Here is an 18301-nt window from a genome sequence, read left to right as displayed (position 1 = left end):
CGGAAGAACAGGAACAGGAGGGCGCCGTGAGGGGCGTGAATATGTGTGTTTGTTTACCACTGTAGTTAAGAAGGACGGATTGAAGCGCGCATCGGTGTCTCTTCGCTAGAGCCGCGGGGTGATGGCCGTGCCCTGCCCTTGCCTGGTGGTTCCTCACCCGCGGCTGTCACCGCAGCGCTGCCGCTGGGAGAAGGCGTAGAGCCTTAAAAGAAAGAAGATCCAACACTTCAGTGGACAAGGGGACTCATTGTGCTGCCAGGACAAAGACTTCCCCCTGGGCTTTTAGTTCTGGGTTATTTTGTTCTTAAACCTCCATTTCTGGTTTTATTTTTATGCTGACCTTTTCAAGAGTCTTTCATAGCCTAAAATGTCAATAGCATAGTTTTGTTGTTATTTTACTGCTGTTACTGTTGAATAGATGCAAGGGGTGAGAAGAAGAATGCTTTGCATGTAGTTTGGGTGAGACAGAAGTTTATGCAGATACTTGATACCTGCTCGGTTATGCAGCGCTGCTAAAAATGGTCTTATTCATCCTTGAATAATTAAATTTCCTAGAAAACAGGCAAAAAGGAAGGAAGCTGCTCAGGGAAATTTGTCTTTGTGCCTCTGTGGAGAATATGCTGCATATTTATCTGTGGCCCTAAGTGCTTTCTCTAATCTAGAATCATGGATTGGTTTGGGTTGGAAGGCACCTTCAAGATCATCTAGTTCCAACCCCCTGCCACGGGCAGGGACACAATTTGACTGACTTGAATGAAGCTTTAGTCTTCTATTGGATTCAGGAAGCATTCTGCTTGTTTGCTGGATCAATTGATAGGACACTGGTTGAGTTTATGCAGGGTTTTGTTGGATGACTTAATGCGATATGTGGTTCATATGTTGTCTTGGTTTCTCTCCAGGCAGACAAACTGTTGAAAGCACTGAAGCAACACTTTGATGGAACAAAACAACAGAGTGAAAATATGGTAAGAGATGATAAATCAGCCATTCTTAAGAAAGAGAGAGACCTAACTGTGTGACTAGTAGAGCAGGGCATGTACTGAAAGTTAGGGGTTTTTTACCATGATAAGAACTGTAATCAAAATACCTTTTTTCTTCATAGTGCCTTTAGTTTAATACACTCTGGTACTGATAGAAACAGATGTGCTGATATTAGCTTTAAGTGGCCTCCTATCTGACCCAAAGCTGACTTCCTCTCAGCTGCCGAAATGAACAATGTATTTTTCAGCAGCAGTACAATGTTATTCTCTGTGAACACCAACATTTAATTTCCATTGAACAGATATTAATTCCGGCCTTTGTGACTGCAGGCAGTAGTCAGTACCAAATATAAATGTATTTATTCATTTTACATGCCTAGATCAAAGGGATTAGATATTCATTGGAAAGCATTTGGTATTTACCACAGCTTACTTACACTGACACTGTAATGAGAGTGATACAACTGTGATGTTTCCTTTATTCATCTCTTCATGTATTGGTTTATCTATTAAGTTTTCTCATCTGTAATCTGAACTATTTTGTTGGGTATGGTGATGGTTTCAAAGTTTCTGATAGCAAGTAAACTGGTATTTGCTTTTCCTAAAATATATCTCTAAGTGCTTCCTTTTAAAACCTTTTTTTAAAGGTTTGAAGAGCTGGTAGAATCCTTGTAAACTTTTAATTATAAAAAGTATGGCTGTGGCTCTGAGTATTCCTTTTGGTGAAGAGCATTCCACAGAAACATGAATCTGGGAGGGTCACAGCATCCTGCAAGTCAGATTTCAAACATAAAGCATTAACCTGTTATAATCTTGCTTAAATGCTATATAATAAAACAACTGTAACCCTTTTAAAGCCTTCAAACATAGGCCTGGATATTTAGGGAACTCTAGATATTGCCAGTTTCTTGATCACTGCACTGTTAGGTACATGCTGCTGCTTTTCCCCTGTATGAAATACTTTTGCCAATAACAAAATGGAAATTATCTCTTTAAAAAGAGTACCTAATTGGTTTGTGTCAGAGATGTTCCACATGATACTGTTGTTCTGCTACAGGACTCTGAAAAAAGTGCCTCTGCTCTCATCAAATCAGATGAACTGAACAATGAGGAGGAAATGATGTCTCATTCAGTGTCTTTTATTACAAGAAGATGTGGCAAAGAAAAGAAAGTCACCAGAAAAAAAAGGAACTCCACTGAGGATACTAATACCAGTGAGGAAAATACAGAGCTTTCTGATGAGAAAGAGGTGATTTGTATTGCTTGGCTTTGTTGCTGGCTGCCCCCCTTTCCCCAACATGATGTACACTCACTTGATTTTTACCTATCACCATTTAGCAGGTGGTATAAATGTTATATATATGTGTCTTTGTGTGTATGTATAAGACTTTTGTATGCAAATAGTCTGGTCCTGGTTTTCTGTACTTTGTAATACTGATTCAGTCTATCTTGACTGTGCTATTCCAAAATGAACAGAGACTACTCACTAGTCACAGAAGTAAATTGAATTCCTCTAAGAAAGAAACGATATTCCAGACACTTCACTAGTTCATTATAGTGTTCTGAACATTAGACTACTTCCAGAATTTATCTAAAAATAAAGCTGTTCTCTCTTTTTATATAGGAAAAAAATAATTGGGAATTGGATGATTGCCTCAACCTCATAATTTTTTAACTCCCACTCCTCTCAGTGTGGGTTCTTTATTCATGGGTTGTATGGCTGCGGGAGGGGAAGATTCAATGTAAGATGGGCTGGAATTGTTTTTCTTTAGCATTACATGCAATTAGTGGGTGAACTAAGAACCATGTGAAAGAACTTTTCCTGATTTAGAATGAGAGAAGGGAAATAGAAAAGAGGAGTGTTAGTCTGTTACTGTTAGAGAACTGTACAGTAACCAAAGCTACAATAGTAAAAAGTAACAGCCAGTGAATTTATTTTTACTTGCAAATAACTTCTGTCAATAAAGGCAATTTTATACTAACACGTTAGAGCTGTGCAGGTAAAAGCTTTCTAATCTAGTTCTGTCTGTGAACTAACAGGATAAGTATTTCACAGGTTAATTCAGGTTGGACTTCAGAAAGTCTCTTGCTCAGTCTCCCTATCAAAGCAGAGGTTAGACCACAATGCTTAAGGCTTTATCTTATCCGATGTTGAAAACCTCTAAGGATGGAGGCTATACAACCTCTCTGGGCAGCCTGTTCCACTGACCGCTCTCAGAACAACAGCTTTTCCTTATATCCAGCTGGAACAAACTATTTAAATGACATATGTTTTAAACTGCAGATGCATTTGGAAATGAAAGAAAACGAGGTGCCTCAGGGTGAGCAAGGGAAGGGACAGAAGGTATTGCAAACTGAGGAACAAGTGACTAAAAAGAGAGCTATTGAGAGCCCAGGGATGGGTCCTGCTCAGAAAGAACAGCCAAAGACGACTTCTACTAAAAGTGCCGGAGGTGAATGTAAGTAGGAAATTCCAAAAAAGGAAGTTTAGTGATTTGTACTACTCTAAATATATCTTTTGGTTACTTCGTTGTGACTGCAAAGATTGTTGTGGCCTGTCTGGTGATCAGCACCTTGTCTGAGGGGACCAGAAAAAGTAGTAACGATTTTGTCTAATCTTACTGTCCCAGGGGATGCTCTTCAGGCAGGAGGGAAGATTCCTGTATATGCAGGCCGTGCATCTAGGTCTGGGAAAAAAGGAATGAAAGCTACTACACCAAGTAAGCTACCCTACCATCTTTAGGAATAGGTGTGTTGTCTGTGTGTGAAGAGGTTTTTTTACAACTCGGATTTCTATTTCTGCTTGAAGAAGAAACCATCTTCTCTTTCAAAAAGCAAGCAAAAAGTGCCTAAGAGTTACATGTTAAGGTTTATCTGCCAACTTGTATTGTAAGTTCATAGTAATAAATGACTCACAAATATGTTATAAAAACTGATTATCAACCACTTAGATATCTTTTGGCTATAATACTTGCATTCATGATTTTCAAAACCACAAAGAGCAGGAAGATGTGCTATGATACCTGCTTGTTAGGTTTCACTTTATAAATGCGACCTTTGGGCTGCATTACTATGAATTAGCTCATTTTCATCACTTCATAAAATACATTAGTTCATTTAAAATACGGAAGTATTTCTTGTTTTTTCTTTAACTGCAGAATTTGGGGGTTGGACCAGATGATCTTTAGAGGTCTCTTCTACCCCAAGCCACTCTGTGATTCTATAATTCTCCAGAGAATGCACCAGCTCACTGGCAATGTAGCTGGTGAAGGGGATTCTATTTCGTACTGTTTAGAGGGATATGTTATATTTTTCTGTATTAGTTATGTGACCCTTCTTATTTTTGGAACTTCTTAGACTTCAAGAAGTTGCATGAGGCTCATTTCAAGAAAATGGAATCTATTGCTGACTACATTGAGAGGAAAAAGAAAATTATTGAAAGCTGCAGCAGTTCTCTCAATGAAGTAAAGGTGAGTGACAACACCAGAAGATACGCATTGTTCCCCTATCCACTGATGTCCAGAGCCTCTCTGTAAAAGTCTTGTAGAGTCTCTTTAGAGGAGTAAGTAGTGATCATGTGTACATGCAGTGGAATGTTATGGTCAGTGAAATTTAACTGCAGTCCTATACAACTAGTTATGTATAGCTATTTGTATATAACTTGTGAAGTCATGTAAGTTTATAGATATTAACAGTGTATGGTTATAGTTAAAGAAACCAACAAGTAACTTGTCAGTTTTGAGTAAAAACTAATTCTGTCACCATTTCTTTTGTGAAGGGTTTCCTGGAGCTTTTGTTTGCAACTGTTTGAATTACTGCAGGGTTTAACCAAGGGGGTGGGTTGTTTTTCAAAGAGTAGGAGCTTAATACTAAAGTTCCTCTTTTGTGCCTTAAAGCACCATTGTCCAATGGCTGCATATAACTGTCCTTTCATATACATGTGACATGTTGTTCTCAGTGCCTTAATTCTCAGTTCTTGTATTTCACGCTGGCATGGGTGAAAGCTGCCTCTTTGAGAGTGTCAGTCATGTATCAAAAGATACGGATGAATATGTCAGTAGAATCAGAGAATAGTTTAGGTTGGAAAAGACCTTAAGATGATCAAGTCTAACCCTTAAACTTGCACTGCCAAGTCCTTATCAAAACAGTTAAGACTGAAACTCCTGAGCTACATTTCTCTTTCTGAGCCACGTATTGTAACAACCTATACTTCTGACCAATTACTCTTGGCAGGTGCTGACCAAAAAGTCAAATAACTTAAGAGCACCAGAAAAAGGCACTCCTCATAGCACTTCCAAGGTATGTGTTTTCAGATCAGTTTTATTAAACTACTTATGTTTTAAAGAAAAAAAAAAAAGGGGAAAACTGAGGAGACTGTGCATCCGATTCACTGTGTCTTTTCCCTTCCTCTTAGCTGCTTTTCTGATAAACATTTAGCAGTCTGCTAACTCGGGATTTGTTCTTCCCCAGAAACAAACCAGCAGCAAAACGTTCTTATTCAGCCCAAATCCAGAAAGAGGCAAATTCTCCCCCACCTGCACCCCCAGTAACCGCCGGCGCTCACCGCGCAGTTCTCTGAATGCCAGTCGGAGTATTTTATCCAAGAAATCTTCATTTAACCCTTCTGTCCTTTCAACAACCAAAATGAACGTCAGGTAAAAAGAACAAACCTAACCTACCAGTGAGCTATTTGGTGTGATAAACATGAAATAATCAACACTGTGATTTCATATATCTGTTCCAAACATTATCTATGTGAGGCTAATCCTGGTTACTAACTTTCAGCCCAGCTTTATGGCTGGTTTAAGCCTTACTTTGCTGTTACGACTATGATTCTTCATTTTCACTTTTGCTGGCAGAGGAATCTTGTATCTCTTCCAGCTTTCATTTTGCTAAACCAACTGAGCCTAATTATTTTTCTTCCCTTAATGTGTTTTCTCTCTTGTCAGATAACCTAATCATCTCTCATATCTGAATCAATTCCTAGTATTACTTCCTGCTATTAATGATGGCTCATAACTTGAAAATTGCCAGCAAAGTTGTTTTCAGTGTGGTTTATGCAGAAGCAGTGAACATCTTATATACTTTCTACCTGTAAGAAGAAAAATAGAACATTCTGTGTTCTTTCATATTGCTTCTATTCCTTGTAGATTACTAACTTAATAACTTTCAGGTTCTCAGAAGCCACAAAAGACAATGAGCACAAACGCTCCCTTACCAAGACTCCATCTAGAATGTCTCCATACCTGGCAATATGCACACCTGAGAGCCATAGGAGCTGCAAATCAGCAAGTCGGAAAAACAGCGTGGGAAATGCAAGAAACAATGACCTAACTGCATCAAAGGGTAAAGTGGAGGGTGAGTATTTGGCTCTTTCAGATAAAGAGGCCTACCTCGTTAGAGGTAGCAGATGGTACCATTTAGTGGCTCTTTGGTCTTGATACTTGTAAGGTGGTCTTCACAGGCACTTTCTGAACTTCTGTCAGTGATGCTCTTGCTACTATAATGAAGTATGGTATCTTGATGCCTTTTGTAGCTGTCACCCCCTTCAAGTTTTCGGCTCACCCTGCAGAACCCACAAGCACCAAGAAGACATTTGATCTCAAAGCAAGTCTCTCAAGGCCACTTCGGTATCAGCCACATAAAGGTACTATGATCCTGTGCAGTTTGTGTTGGCCACATCCCTTCTACTCAGCTGCTTAAAAGGCATTGACACAAACCACAACAATGAAGTCTTCAGTCTCTTTTACCCATCCCCTTCCCTTTCTCTCTAGGTTCCCGCATAGTCTGTGGACTAATGTTAGATTTCTACATAACATATGCTTTAATAGCCTCCCTACTGAAGCAGAAATCTTTATGACCAAAAGCCCATAAGAATAAACATCCTTGTATTCCACTGTGTGTACAGGAAACGTGATATATTCCTCACATAATTGAGGTTATTTTTAGCTTAGCTTGTTTTTTTTAAAGCATACTGTTGTGTGAGAAGCTGAACTTTGTGTGGTGAGTGTTGCTTCTAAGCACAGACATCTGCTACTACTTATAGAAAAACTACTTGTAGGGAATGAGCTGGTGAAACTGATAATACAGATGAAAAGGAATTTCATCTTAGAGTCAACCTGCAAAAAGCAGCCTAGTGAGTATAAAACTCACAACAAGAAGTTAAGCACGCAATTACTAAACTAGTGATTCAATAGTATCTCTTTTTTTTTTTTTCCCCCTGAAATTGTAGGAAGACTAAAACCTTGGGGAGAATCTAAAGAAAATACTGTCCCAAGTAAGCCTGGCAGCAACATCTCTTCACGTAAGAAAGACTACAAACAGCCTCATCTCCAGACGAGGTTAGTACACCACTGGCTTTCTATGAGTACTGTTACTTAAAATAATATGGTGACTCCTTTGTCTTTTTAGGATTTCAATATGCAACGAATACTTTTGTATTAAAGCAATTTTTGTCTCCAGTAGTCTGGAATCAGGGAGGCCAACAAAGAGGGCAGCTCTGAATCTGACAAGCTCTTATTCTGTGAATGCTGTCAGCTCTAGTGTTTGGAGCTTTGCCTTCTCCTTGGAGGGAAGCTGTGAATACTGATGTGCTGTTACCTTGAATGTTAGACCTGTATATCTAAGCAGAAGTCTTTGCCTCAATGTCTGGAATCAGTCCAACCCAGTACTGCTCTGCCTGCTTGTGGCAAACACAGCACACTGGTTAAACGGATGTTAGGCCTTGGCCAGATTCCTTTGGTTGCTTGTATCTCTGCCCTTAGCACAACTTGATGTGGTCTGTCTCTTCTTTTTCCCCTTCAGGGAAGAAAGGCGGGAGAAACATGAGCAAGAAAGAAAGAAGAAAAAGGCTCAGGTTCTTGAAAACCGCAGAGGAGTATCTGTGGGTTAGGAGGAATAAGAAATATCTAAAAGATTACTGTAAATACTGGTCCTGTCATGTACATATCTGTGCTCTGTGTGTGTGTAGTTCAGCTTGCTATTAGTTAGTAGAATCCAGAGACCATTGAGTAAAACTTCGGAGTGCATCCGAGCATAATGTTTTAGTGATCAACTTCTCCGAGATGAGAGTTCTAAACTTTTAGGCGCTTATAACTATCTCTAGTTGCTTGATGTTTTCATTTAACTAAAACACATTAAAGGAGAAAATATAAGTGAGAGGGGAAAAGATGCTCAAGAAGCCTCCTTGCAACGTAGGATGGACCTCCTGGATGGACCAGACTGCATTTGTTACTACCAGATGCACACTTTGGATAGCAAGCTTCAAAGTGTTCCATTGGCAAACTACAATTAATTCAATTGCCCCTTTCTCCAAATCAATCCTTCAATTCTGTAACAATACTGACAGCAATTACTCAGTGTTTTGCATTGTGTTTGAGGTAGTAGAAGATTTCCAAGAGAAGCTAAGCCATGCAAGCTCTCTGGAAAACTAAAAGCTTCCAGATAACATATTGGTAACACACTGTATTAAAGTCACAGCTGAAACAAATGGGGCTCTACAAATGACCAGTGGGATACTTTGAACGCTTCAGGTTGTTTTGTTCCTTTCTCTGCTAAATAGCAACTGTTAACAGAATTGTTCTGCTTTTCATGTCTCTGATGCTTAAAACAGGTTACAGGAGTGTTGAGGCACATTCAATATGTTAGATTTAAAAGCTGGTGTTATTTTTACCTTTAAAAATACACGGAAGAGCTGTCTGGATTTATGATGGAACTGGAAAGGTACTCCAGGGATCTTTCAGCTACAGTCCTGTGCCAGTAATTCTCAGTGAATTTAGTGTCCTATCAAATATATGCTGAAATGTCAAGAACAAGCAATTCTTTTTTAAAAGAAGTTAATGGGGGGGGAATAAATATTTTGTACATATTCTGTTGATCACTGGTTCTCTATCATCATAGTGCACTATATGTAACTACCCCCTTAGTGTAGCACTAGCCTTGTTCACACTTTTGTTTACTACTCAACCTCTTTTTGTGCCAAGTTTTCCTCACCAAAGAGCCTGCTACTACTTTATGAAAGCATGTTTGTTCTGGTAGCTTTAGAAATTAAAACCATCACCCTTTTTCTGCTTTCAAGCTATTCTATGCAAGAGGAAAATGACATTACAAGACACTGCTTCAGCTTGCTTTTTGGTGGCCTCTTCCATACAAAATATAGATATGTTTGGTATTTGTCAAGTATTGTTAAGGTCACTGCAGCAGAGGTCAGTGCTTTGATTACGCAAGTTTATGATGAGTGAAGTGGAACAATTAAGCACTTGTTCTTTGAAGTGTTTCTCACATCACCCAAAAGCAGAGTTCTCAGAAAGAGGGAAGTTACCAGGTCTCTGCCACCAGCAGTGGCTGTGACTTCTCCCACTACAGGCGTGTTAAAGCTAATTGCTCACATCAGACAAGCAATGGCTCTTGGAAAGATGAGCTGTGTATCTCCTCAGGGAGCTAACAGGGATGGGGGCTTCCCCCAACCCTGCCCTGTAGCTCTACTTCTGTTCAGCAACTTCAGCTCTAGCAAAGCTGTAGGACTATCATCATCAGCTTTAAACCAGAAGCCAAGGCTGCTGCACAGCTACTGTTTCAACCTTGGCAGGGGAAGCTTTTTCTTTTTTTAGTTCTTCAGAAGCTAAAGTTAAAGGTTTAAATACTTCTGCCTTTTCCACTTCTGGGGCTGCTCTCTGTATGTATCAGCACTGAGTCACACTTAAGCACCGTCCCTCAGGGTACCAATTCTCCTCATACTTTTTCCAGTTTCAAACTAGTGGATACAAGTGGTTTATCAACCACTTGCAAATAATAACTACAAGAAGCTCATGAAATACTTTTATTTCTGTGAAGGTCAGGACAGAAGCCAGAACTTACCCAGTCATCAGTTCCTACTGGGTCACCCCTCTTCTCAGGCTGTGTTCCAGTCCATGTATGTACAGTCCCTCCAGCATCTGGCAGCTTAAATATGCCACCTTAAATATGCCACTCTAAGTCTGATTACTACAGTCAACACTTTATGCACTTCTTTTTAACATCTACTTAGAATCTTCAAGTTACTATAAGCTTTATAGAAATGAACAAAGCAGCTGAAGGATGTCCCAAAAGCCACTTGCTCAGCTTAGAGTGGAGGATTCTTATCATACGTTTCGTAGGCAAATTCTTCTGTATGGGCTCCATCATGCAGCAGACCAATAAAATCAATTTCCAGCTGGAATGGACCATCTACTTTATCTCCAATAGTGAATCCCAGGGTACTTATCTAATTAAAAGATACATGCATTAGCACAGTATGTATAACGTTACAAGCAAGCACAGTTGTATCTACCTACCACATTTGTATTTTACAATTCATGGCCATTTACTTCAGACTGGTATCTGTTCCAAGTGCAGCAGCATTTCTTAAGGTTCAAACACTTCACTGTCGTGTTTCTACACAGCCCCCAGTGGGACACTACTTCCCATCTCCCTTTCTACTGCTGTGTTGAGCACTGTATTAGACATGGCCTCAGCCTAAAAGCAACACTGCAGGTTTTATTCGTCAAGGTTTACGTGTGCCCAGTTTCACCATGACTGGGTATACAAAGAGGTTTTCATAAAGCCTATTACAGTCTTCCATGAGGTAGAAACTGTAATTGAGGATGGAAGGGAATGTCCACTCTGGATCAAGTCCTACACCTGGTATAGTGTGGAAGTGCACAAACCAGATGTTTTAAAACACATGAATCTTTGCTACCAAGTTTTATATTAAGGCAAGATTCTTGGGTACTTTTTCCCAATTAGAATAAGGTTCATAAGAACATTCCTTATTCCTTTCCCCTAATGTTCTTCCCCACCACTATTAAATAACAAAAGCCACCTGAACTCCCTGCTCTGCACAATCTATTCCCCTGCAAGCCCACAATACATTGGCTATTTCCTGACTCTTTATTCTTGTTTAAGAACACCCTTCCTTGTTCCTGGGAAAACATAACAAACAGCAGCACCATGAGGGACCAAGGAATTTTATCAACATTTCTTTGATGCCTTCACACCACTTTCCTGTTTTTAGGATTCTTTAGAATACATTTGTAAAACTGCACTTTATATTATATGCACAGGTTTTACTGTGAAATATTAAACATAAGGGAGCAAGGAATGAAAATCAAGTAGAGGATGCTTAGATCAAGCACCGTTCTGTCCTTTTAACTCGAGGTAAATATGTTTAAACACCCCATATACAACTTCATGTTTTCATTTACATTTTGAATGACTCTATATTCTAAATCCTGATAAAGTCTTCAATGTCTTTATTTAATTAGGCCTTTTATAACAACTTTCTTCCATAAAGCCTATTATTTCTTTTAGTTAACCCACCTTCCTCACATCATCCACACTTTTTCTACAGCCTCAACTTCTGGTTTAGAACAGATTGGTTTCAAGCTGCCAATCACTGAATTGCCCTCAAAGTTTTCCTAATTTGTCTGCTTTTGATTTTTCATTACACAATTAAGAACTGAATGCAACATTATCATAGAACAGTTAGGATTGGAAAGGACCTTAAGATCATCCAGTTCCAACTCCCTGCCATGGGCAGGGATGTCTCGCATTAGACCATATCGCCCAAGACTGTCCAACCTGGCCTTGAACACTGCCAATGATGGAGCATTTGACTAATGCAAATTCAAGTAATAGGCTTTTTTATTTTCTCCCCCATATCTATTTCTAACATTGTCTGTTTTCCTGCTGGTAGTCACTGGGTTTTAAGCTGCCCTCAACTACACAGAGGAGGGTCACCGAATTGTAAAAAAAGATAAGCACTTTTTTCCAATGTCTCCTGCGAATCCGGGAATTAGTTTACTTATTTGCAGAAAGCAAATAAAGAAATACCACATTTGTTTAATACTTAGACTAAAACGCCTGAAAAACTAAAAAAAAAAAGCTTATAAATCTATCAGTGTACTGCTCATTCACCATCGAGGGCACATTCTCAAATAGAATCTCATGAGATGATAGTCTTCTATTGGGAAGAACATTTACAGTACTTCTACATCACTGTGCCAAGTGGCATTTGAGATTTCTCAGTCACTTTGATCATCCCTCAAAAGAAACCTCTTAATTTTTTTCTTTCAAAAGCCAAGTGAGCTGTTTCTTGCTTGTACTGATCTCTTAAAAATACTTTTGGAGCTCCTTTGAAGTAAAAACTGACACTGCTATCACAAAGTAGGCTAATTTAAAAGCAAAGACAAGCACACAAGAGTAAGTACCTTACAACAAGAAGCAGCCCTTCATTTTCAAATTCACAAACATTAAAGGATTTGTAAATTATATCATGACAATATAATCTTAAAGGCAATTTCAAACAGATAAAGGCTATAGAAAACTTGCCTTGTCTAACCAGATAGGATGTTGGTTATCCTGGACTCTTCCCCGACTGGAGAGAAAGAATTTGGAGAATGGAATCTGACAGAAACAAACCAAAATCAGACTTTAGTGTCACCAATAAATAAACCAAAAGAGTTAAGAAAAAGAATAAAAGCCTGCCTTAAGTAAATGAAGTAATGCTACATGTGGCCCCAGCACTAGCAGGTACATGGAGCAATGGGCCACATTAACCCCTTCACTGACTAGCCACAGGTAGCCACTGGGTTTGTAGCCACTGTGCAGGGTTGTTACCCTGTGAGGACACAAGGAGAGGCTGCAGCACAGAAGCTGCTGCTTACATCCAGAGTATCTCCTTCCAATAACATGAACATAAAATGGAAATTAAGGAGAAGCCTAGCACGTATGTGTGTCGACAGCTCATCTGTACCCAAGCTGTATACCTCAGAGTGCAAACTTCATACTGAGACATCAGTACTCTAGGCTAAGCTGTTCAGAGTAACCTAAAAACGACTTTGCAGTGGGAGCAAGAAAGAGGAGGGGCTGTGGTAATAGGTAGGGAATGAGAGGGTTGGCTGGTGAGAGGGAGAGGAAGACACACAAGCCAGCAACAGCACTCTGATTTTCACCTCCCAACTCCTCACCTGTGAAAGAGGGGGCTGTTCTCACATGACTGGACATGGCATTATGAAGCACTTGGTGCCAGTGCACAAGGGTGTGCAAACCTCCTCAACACTGCTGCCATTGCTGCCAGCAGCAAATTACAGACATTCCCCAATTTTGATCAGAAAAGAGCCAAAATTCCCACTTCTTACAAATGTGTCACATTCAAAGGCCAAGAACGACAAATCACACTGAGTTTGACTGACTCCAGTAAGTCAGGGGGTTGAGCAAACTGTGTCACAGGGTACAAATCCCACCTCAGCCTATGTCCATTTGTACTATATGGCTAACAGAGAAAACTCAGGGCAACGCCTGCTAAGCTGCAATCATAGGCATTGATTCCATCACTCCAGTAACAGCTCCAGCAGGTGTTCAGGTGAACACAAAGTGGGTCAAATATTTAGTGCAATTTGTATGGTGCGCCCTCCCACAGCCCAGTCTGGGGAACTCCCAAGCCAAAGGCGCATGTCAGTTGCGCAAGGATATAGCAAACAGCAATAGCAACAAGCTGTGACTGTGGAAAGAATTCCCCTGCCATGGAGACAGGACCCCAGGACAGTCTCCTTAGTTTGAAAGGCTCATTAGTTCACCTTTATCTCCTCCCAGTACGGGCCGCCACGGGTGAACATGAAGTAGCTGTAGAGGTCATCCTTTTGATGAGAGAAGTAAGGGTCTGTGTAAATGTTTACCATCCAGGGTCTTCCATCACCACGCACACGTAAATACAGACAGTTGAAGTTTGACCAGTCATAATACTTCTTCCTAGCAAAAGATCCCTACAAATTAGTAAGAAATAAAATTATTCCTAATAAAGGGAAACCATGAAGAACAGAGCACTACTGCTTTGAACACTGCCCTCGTTATATATCAAATAGCATCCACTGTGACATAGTGAAAATTGGGTTGCTCTTACATCATACTAGCTGCTGATCTCTCTGAGTTACCTTCAGCACTGTACCAGAACCCACAACTTGCAGTATTACCACTCTGCTGACTCCTGCTTTAACTATAAACCACAATCTTGTAATGATTAGAGATCAGACCTCCTTCCTAGGGCCAAAATCCCTAGCAGGCAAGTACACAAACACTACAGTGATGGATCAGTAGTGATGCAGTTCATTAAATTTAAATACTCTGTGGTCAGTACTCGATTATTCAGAGGTGATCACAGGAAATAGAAGATATGGGATAATTTATCCCCTGTGATAACTTCTCCTATTGAAGACTGACACAAGCACTGGAAGCATTTAATGTTTCCCAACACTTTATGTCATTAACTGTGCATAATAATTGCAAACATTTCTATTTCTTGACTGCCTTTTTTCCCCCAAAGATCTTAAAAGTCCCAGTGTTGTGATTTGCACATAGGCAGATCCAAGAACCTTCAGAGAATTACACTGAGGTCATCTGGAGCCATGGAGGGCAGCAGTCAGGTCTACCCTTGGCCAGAATTCCTTAACCCAAGTCAAGATGAGCACCAAAACCTCAGAGGTTTCCCCTTTATTTTACAGAACTACTAGTTACCTATCAGCTGTCCTTCTATGAACTCATAGGTAATAGGATGAGTAGATCATCAACAATACAAACAATAATAAAAACATTAATGTGAGGCCCGTGGCTATTTGATTTTATGGTTCTGCCAGATTTGAGCCTTTTTACTTAAATCAAGAAAAGACTTTGTATTTATGTTTTCACCCTCTGATTTGAAACTGCTTTATGAAGATGGATTGATACACTCCACTGCTTCAGAATCAGGGGGTGAAAGAGTCAGTCACACTAGCTCAAGTGTGTGGCAAGATTCAACTTGCTGTTCCATTCCTCTGATGCAGTGTCACCATTTCAACCAGTGTTCATCTGCCTCTCATTTGCCCATTGATTTTGCTCACTCATTCTCTGCACTCCAAGATTCTGGCCCAGAAAAGATTTTACCTCTGTACCTGTGCCAAATCACAAACAACAGAACAGACTGAAAACCTAAGCATCTTACACACTGAGCCAAAATGTTCCTTTGATCTTAAAGATGCTTTAAAAAAGGGAATAAAGCAGTATCAATAATAAACACATCCATTTCTGGTTCTATTTTGTTCAATTCTGAGCTTAAACCATGACAAAAAGATTGGTCTCTTGCTTTTTCTGAGGAGCAGCAGGAGCCAGACCTTTAAAAAGTACACTTCAAAGCGTTATTCTGTTCCTGTGCGAAAAAAGATGAGCTCTTTCACCTAAACCAAGTTTGATGTCAAGTTAGACCCCAGAAAATTTGTCCTTAAGACACATTCTTCAAAGTTAGAGAAACATTTATTAATCATACCAATTCTGGATATAAAGTTCATTACAGATCCTTCACTTGCAAGGAGGCTGCAAACAGGGCTGTCTGATTGAGTGGTGCCCTTCCAGGTCAAAAGATATAGCAGCAATTACATTCCTGGAGAAAATAACCAATATCCCTGAAATGGATCAGTTGCAACTGCAGTAAACAACAGCCCAGTAGTTGTAACTGGGATTGCACAAACATGCTCTGGGATTCAACAACGGAAGCTATGCAAACACAAAGCTGTACTTACCACTAGTGGTTTAGATCTCATACTACAATATCCGCTGTATTTTGTCTCCCCATCACGAGGTACTTCTGTATTGAGGGTTCCATACAGCATGGCAGCCTGGTTATTCCTACCCAATTTGAGGTAAACTTCACTTTTCCCTCCAATCTCTACATCAGAGGAAATAACCCACTTATTTAAATCTTCTTGGCTCCGAAACTCCCACACCACCCTTGTCTGTTCCAACATGTAATGGCTTAATGACCGGCCTCCAGGTCCAACTAAGTGATCTCTGGTCTCCTCCATCAGCATGCTCAGCTGGGTCTTTAAGACTTCAATGCTCTTCTTAAAACTGAAATCCACATTTTGCCAAGTCAATTTTTTCTCAGGCTGTGACCCTGGCCTCCTATAGCTGCTGTATGATTTTGACAGAGGATCGCTGAGGAGAGCTCCAAGTAAGGGCTGCAAAGCTTTGTGCCTGCAGCATCTCCTGCAGAGGTAAGTGGTGTGCAGCAACGTGGCAGCCAGAGCCATATTGGTACACTTGAAGAATTCACTTCCAGTAAGGCAGTTAACAGGTTTGAAACTGAAATTGAAAAGAACAAAACTAGTACCCAGAACTACCTTAGTTTATCCCCACCTTTAATGAAAAAAAAAAGAGAAAGATTAAAAGAATTCCACATGGGGTGCTTGTAAAACTGTCTAATTTTTAAAAGAGGTATTAACTAGAAATCTAAGCCATTGGAAAAGGGAATAACATCAAGTATTACGCTTCCTTAGAGTTCTAGTTTACTTAGTGATTTCCACCCCTATGTGTTCCCCCCTCTCTGTAGTGTGAAATACCCATGCAACCAAGAAAAACTAAGTAAAATATTTCAAATTAAACTGAAATAGGAAAAAAAAAGGCACTCCCATTTATCCCTTTTACTGTAACTAAGTTTAGGTATTATGAGTAACACAAGCAAAGACAACCTCAAGAAGAAGCTTTCTAAAAGATTACATCTATATAACCATAAAGTATTATCCCCTGCAAAGAAATCACAAATGCTCAACAGGTAGAGCCTGCTGCTGTCTGGGCCAGAACGACAGTCTCATCTGACAGTCATGGACGATGAGACTTTTCAGATATGAAGTCCTACAGCAGTATATGCAGTCCTATATGCTCCTTCCTTAAGTCATTGGGCCCCTTGCCCCCTCAATGCATCTGGTTTGGGATTACAGAGAGGATTGTAGAGACTAAATAAATTCACAGAATCGTTTGGATTTGGAAGGCACCTTAAAGCTCATTCAGTTCCAACTCCCTACCATGGGCAGCGACACCTTCCACTAGAGCAGGTTGCTCCAATCCCCGTCCAACCTGGCCTTGAACGCTGCCAGGGATGAAGCACCCACAGCTTCTCTGGGCACCCTCACAGTAAAGGAACTTTTCCTTGTATCTACTCTAAATCTCCCCTCTTTCAGTTCAAAGTCATTCCCCCTTGTCCTGTCACTAACACATGCCCTTGTAAAAAGTCCCTCTCTGGATTTCCTGTAGACTGCAATTCATTAGGGGTTTGGGAGTTTTTTGATAAAGCTTTGGAAAAATTCTGAAAATCTTCTTTGCTTTCTCTGCATCACTGTTGGTAGGAACAGCTATGCCAAGCTGCTACTCTCTGATTTATAAAGGAGAGCCCTGATGTTCAATTCTCTGTACAGAGGCTATTATCTGTGACTCAGAAAATTAAACAGAGCAGCTGCCTGAGTTTGGGGGTTTTTGGTATATTTCTCCTCCCACAGAATAAATCCTAAAACAATGTCAAATCAATTCATCTTCTCTGAGCTTTTAAGAATGGAGCCAGTCACCCCTCATATATTCTCTATATGCCAACATACCTTCCTCTACTCATGGTAAAATTTACTACTATTCTTATACCCTGATTAAGTTATGCACTGTGGACTAAAACTATATCGAAGGAATTCACATTTTCTCTACCACATGCTTAGTCAGACAGGTGGCAAGTTCCTAAATAACACACCCCATGCACAGAGCTTCCATGTCCTCTGAGACTGAGGTAAACTGCTGGCAAACGTGCCTCAAACCAAAGCACAACCATCCCTGGCAAGTGTTCAAGGCCAGGCTGGACAGGGCCTCGGGCAACATGGTTTGGTGCGAGGTGTCCCTGCTCATGGCAGGGGGATGGAACTAAATGATCTTAAGGTCCTTTCCAACCCAAACCATTCTATGATTCTCTGAAAGGAAAGACGCAGAGAAGCACTGACTCAACCTTGCTCTCTCCCTGTTCCCCTCACCCCAGGTACCATGAAGAAGAAAAGGGGAAATGTTCATACACTTTTGCCCGCTTTTCGTCCCTACGCAACAATTTACCAGCACCAACCCACCACCCAGCAGTTCCACAGCTCAGCTTCCAGAGACGACCTCCCTTACCCCTCACGGCACCCCCAACAGCAGCCTGAGCACCAGGGCCCAGATCCCGCCCGCCTTCCCCACGCCCGAAGGGCAGAGGCAAAGCCAACACACGGCAATAAGCGACAGCGGCCTCACCATAAACGCAGCCACCTCAAAGCCCCCTCCTTCCTCGACCGACTCCCCGGCGCTGAGGTAATACGGGTCCCACCGCTTCCGGGCCCGGCGGGGCAACACGCACCACACCGCTCAAGTTCCGCCGGCGGCTATAGCCACCGAGCTCCCTCCCTCATGGACGGCAGAGGGGAAGTGTTCCTTCGGAGAGCTCGCTGCTCGGCGTGGGCTACTCGTGTTCGCGGGGCTGGGAAGCCGCCCTG

General features: G+C 40.9%; 2 protein-coding genes across 2 annotated transcripts; one reads left to right on the top strand and one right to left on the bottom strand.

The window, feature by feature from the left end:
* Positions 1-893: 893 nt before the first annotated feature.
* NUSAP1 (nucleolar and spindle associated protein 1) lies at positions 894-7872 on the top strand (the record flags this gene model as incomplete). The annotated part of the gene is made up of 10 exons (XM_010024935.1): positions 894-965; positions 2038-2229; positions 3265-3439; positions 3611-3700; positions 4338-4450; positions 5451-5635; positions 6154-6326; positions 6517-6627; positions 7213-7321; positions 7785-7872. Coding segments are annotated over 10 exons (1308 nt in total), but the record flags the coding sequence as incomplete, so codon positions are not given.
* A 2145-nt stretch (positions 7873-10017) lies between these two features.
* On the bottom strand, positions 10018-16054 carry NDUFAF1 (NADH dehydrogenase (ubiquinone) complex I, assembly factor 1). Its single transcript, XM_010024934.1, has 4 exons — positions 15545-16054; positions 13574-13759; positions 12327-12401; positions 10018-10221 (listed from the first exon to the last, which is right to left on the bottom strand). The coding sequence occupies exons 1-4, from the start codon at positions 16052-16054 to the stop codon at positions 10081-10083; spliced, it is 912 nt and encodes a 303-aa protein (XP_010023236.1). The 3' UTR covers positions 10018-10080.
* Between the last annotated feature and the right edge of the window lie 2247 nt (positions 16055-18301).

Source organism: Nestor notabilis, unplaced genomic scaffold, assembly GCF_000696875.1.
Source record: "Nestor notabilis isolate BGI_N333 unplaced genomic scaffold, ASM69687v1 scaffold15482, whole genome shotgun sequence".
NCBI lineage: Eukaryota > Metazoa > Chordata > Aves > Psittaciformes > Psittacidae > Nestor > Nestor notabilis.
The sequence above is the reverse complement of the archived record's forward strand: the minus strand, read 5'-3'. Positions and strand labels throughout refer to the sequence as shown.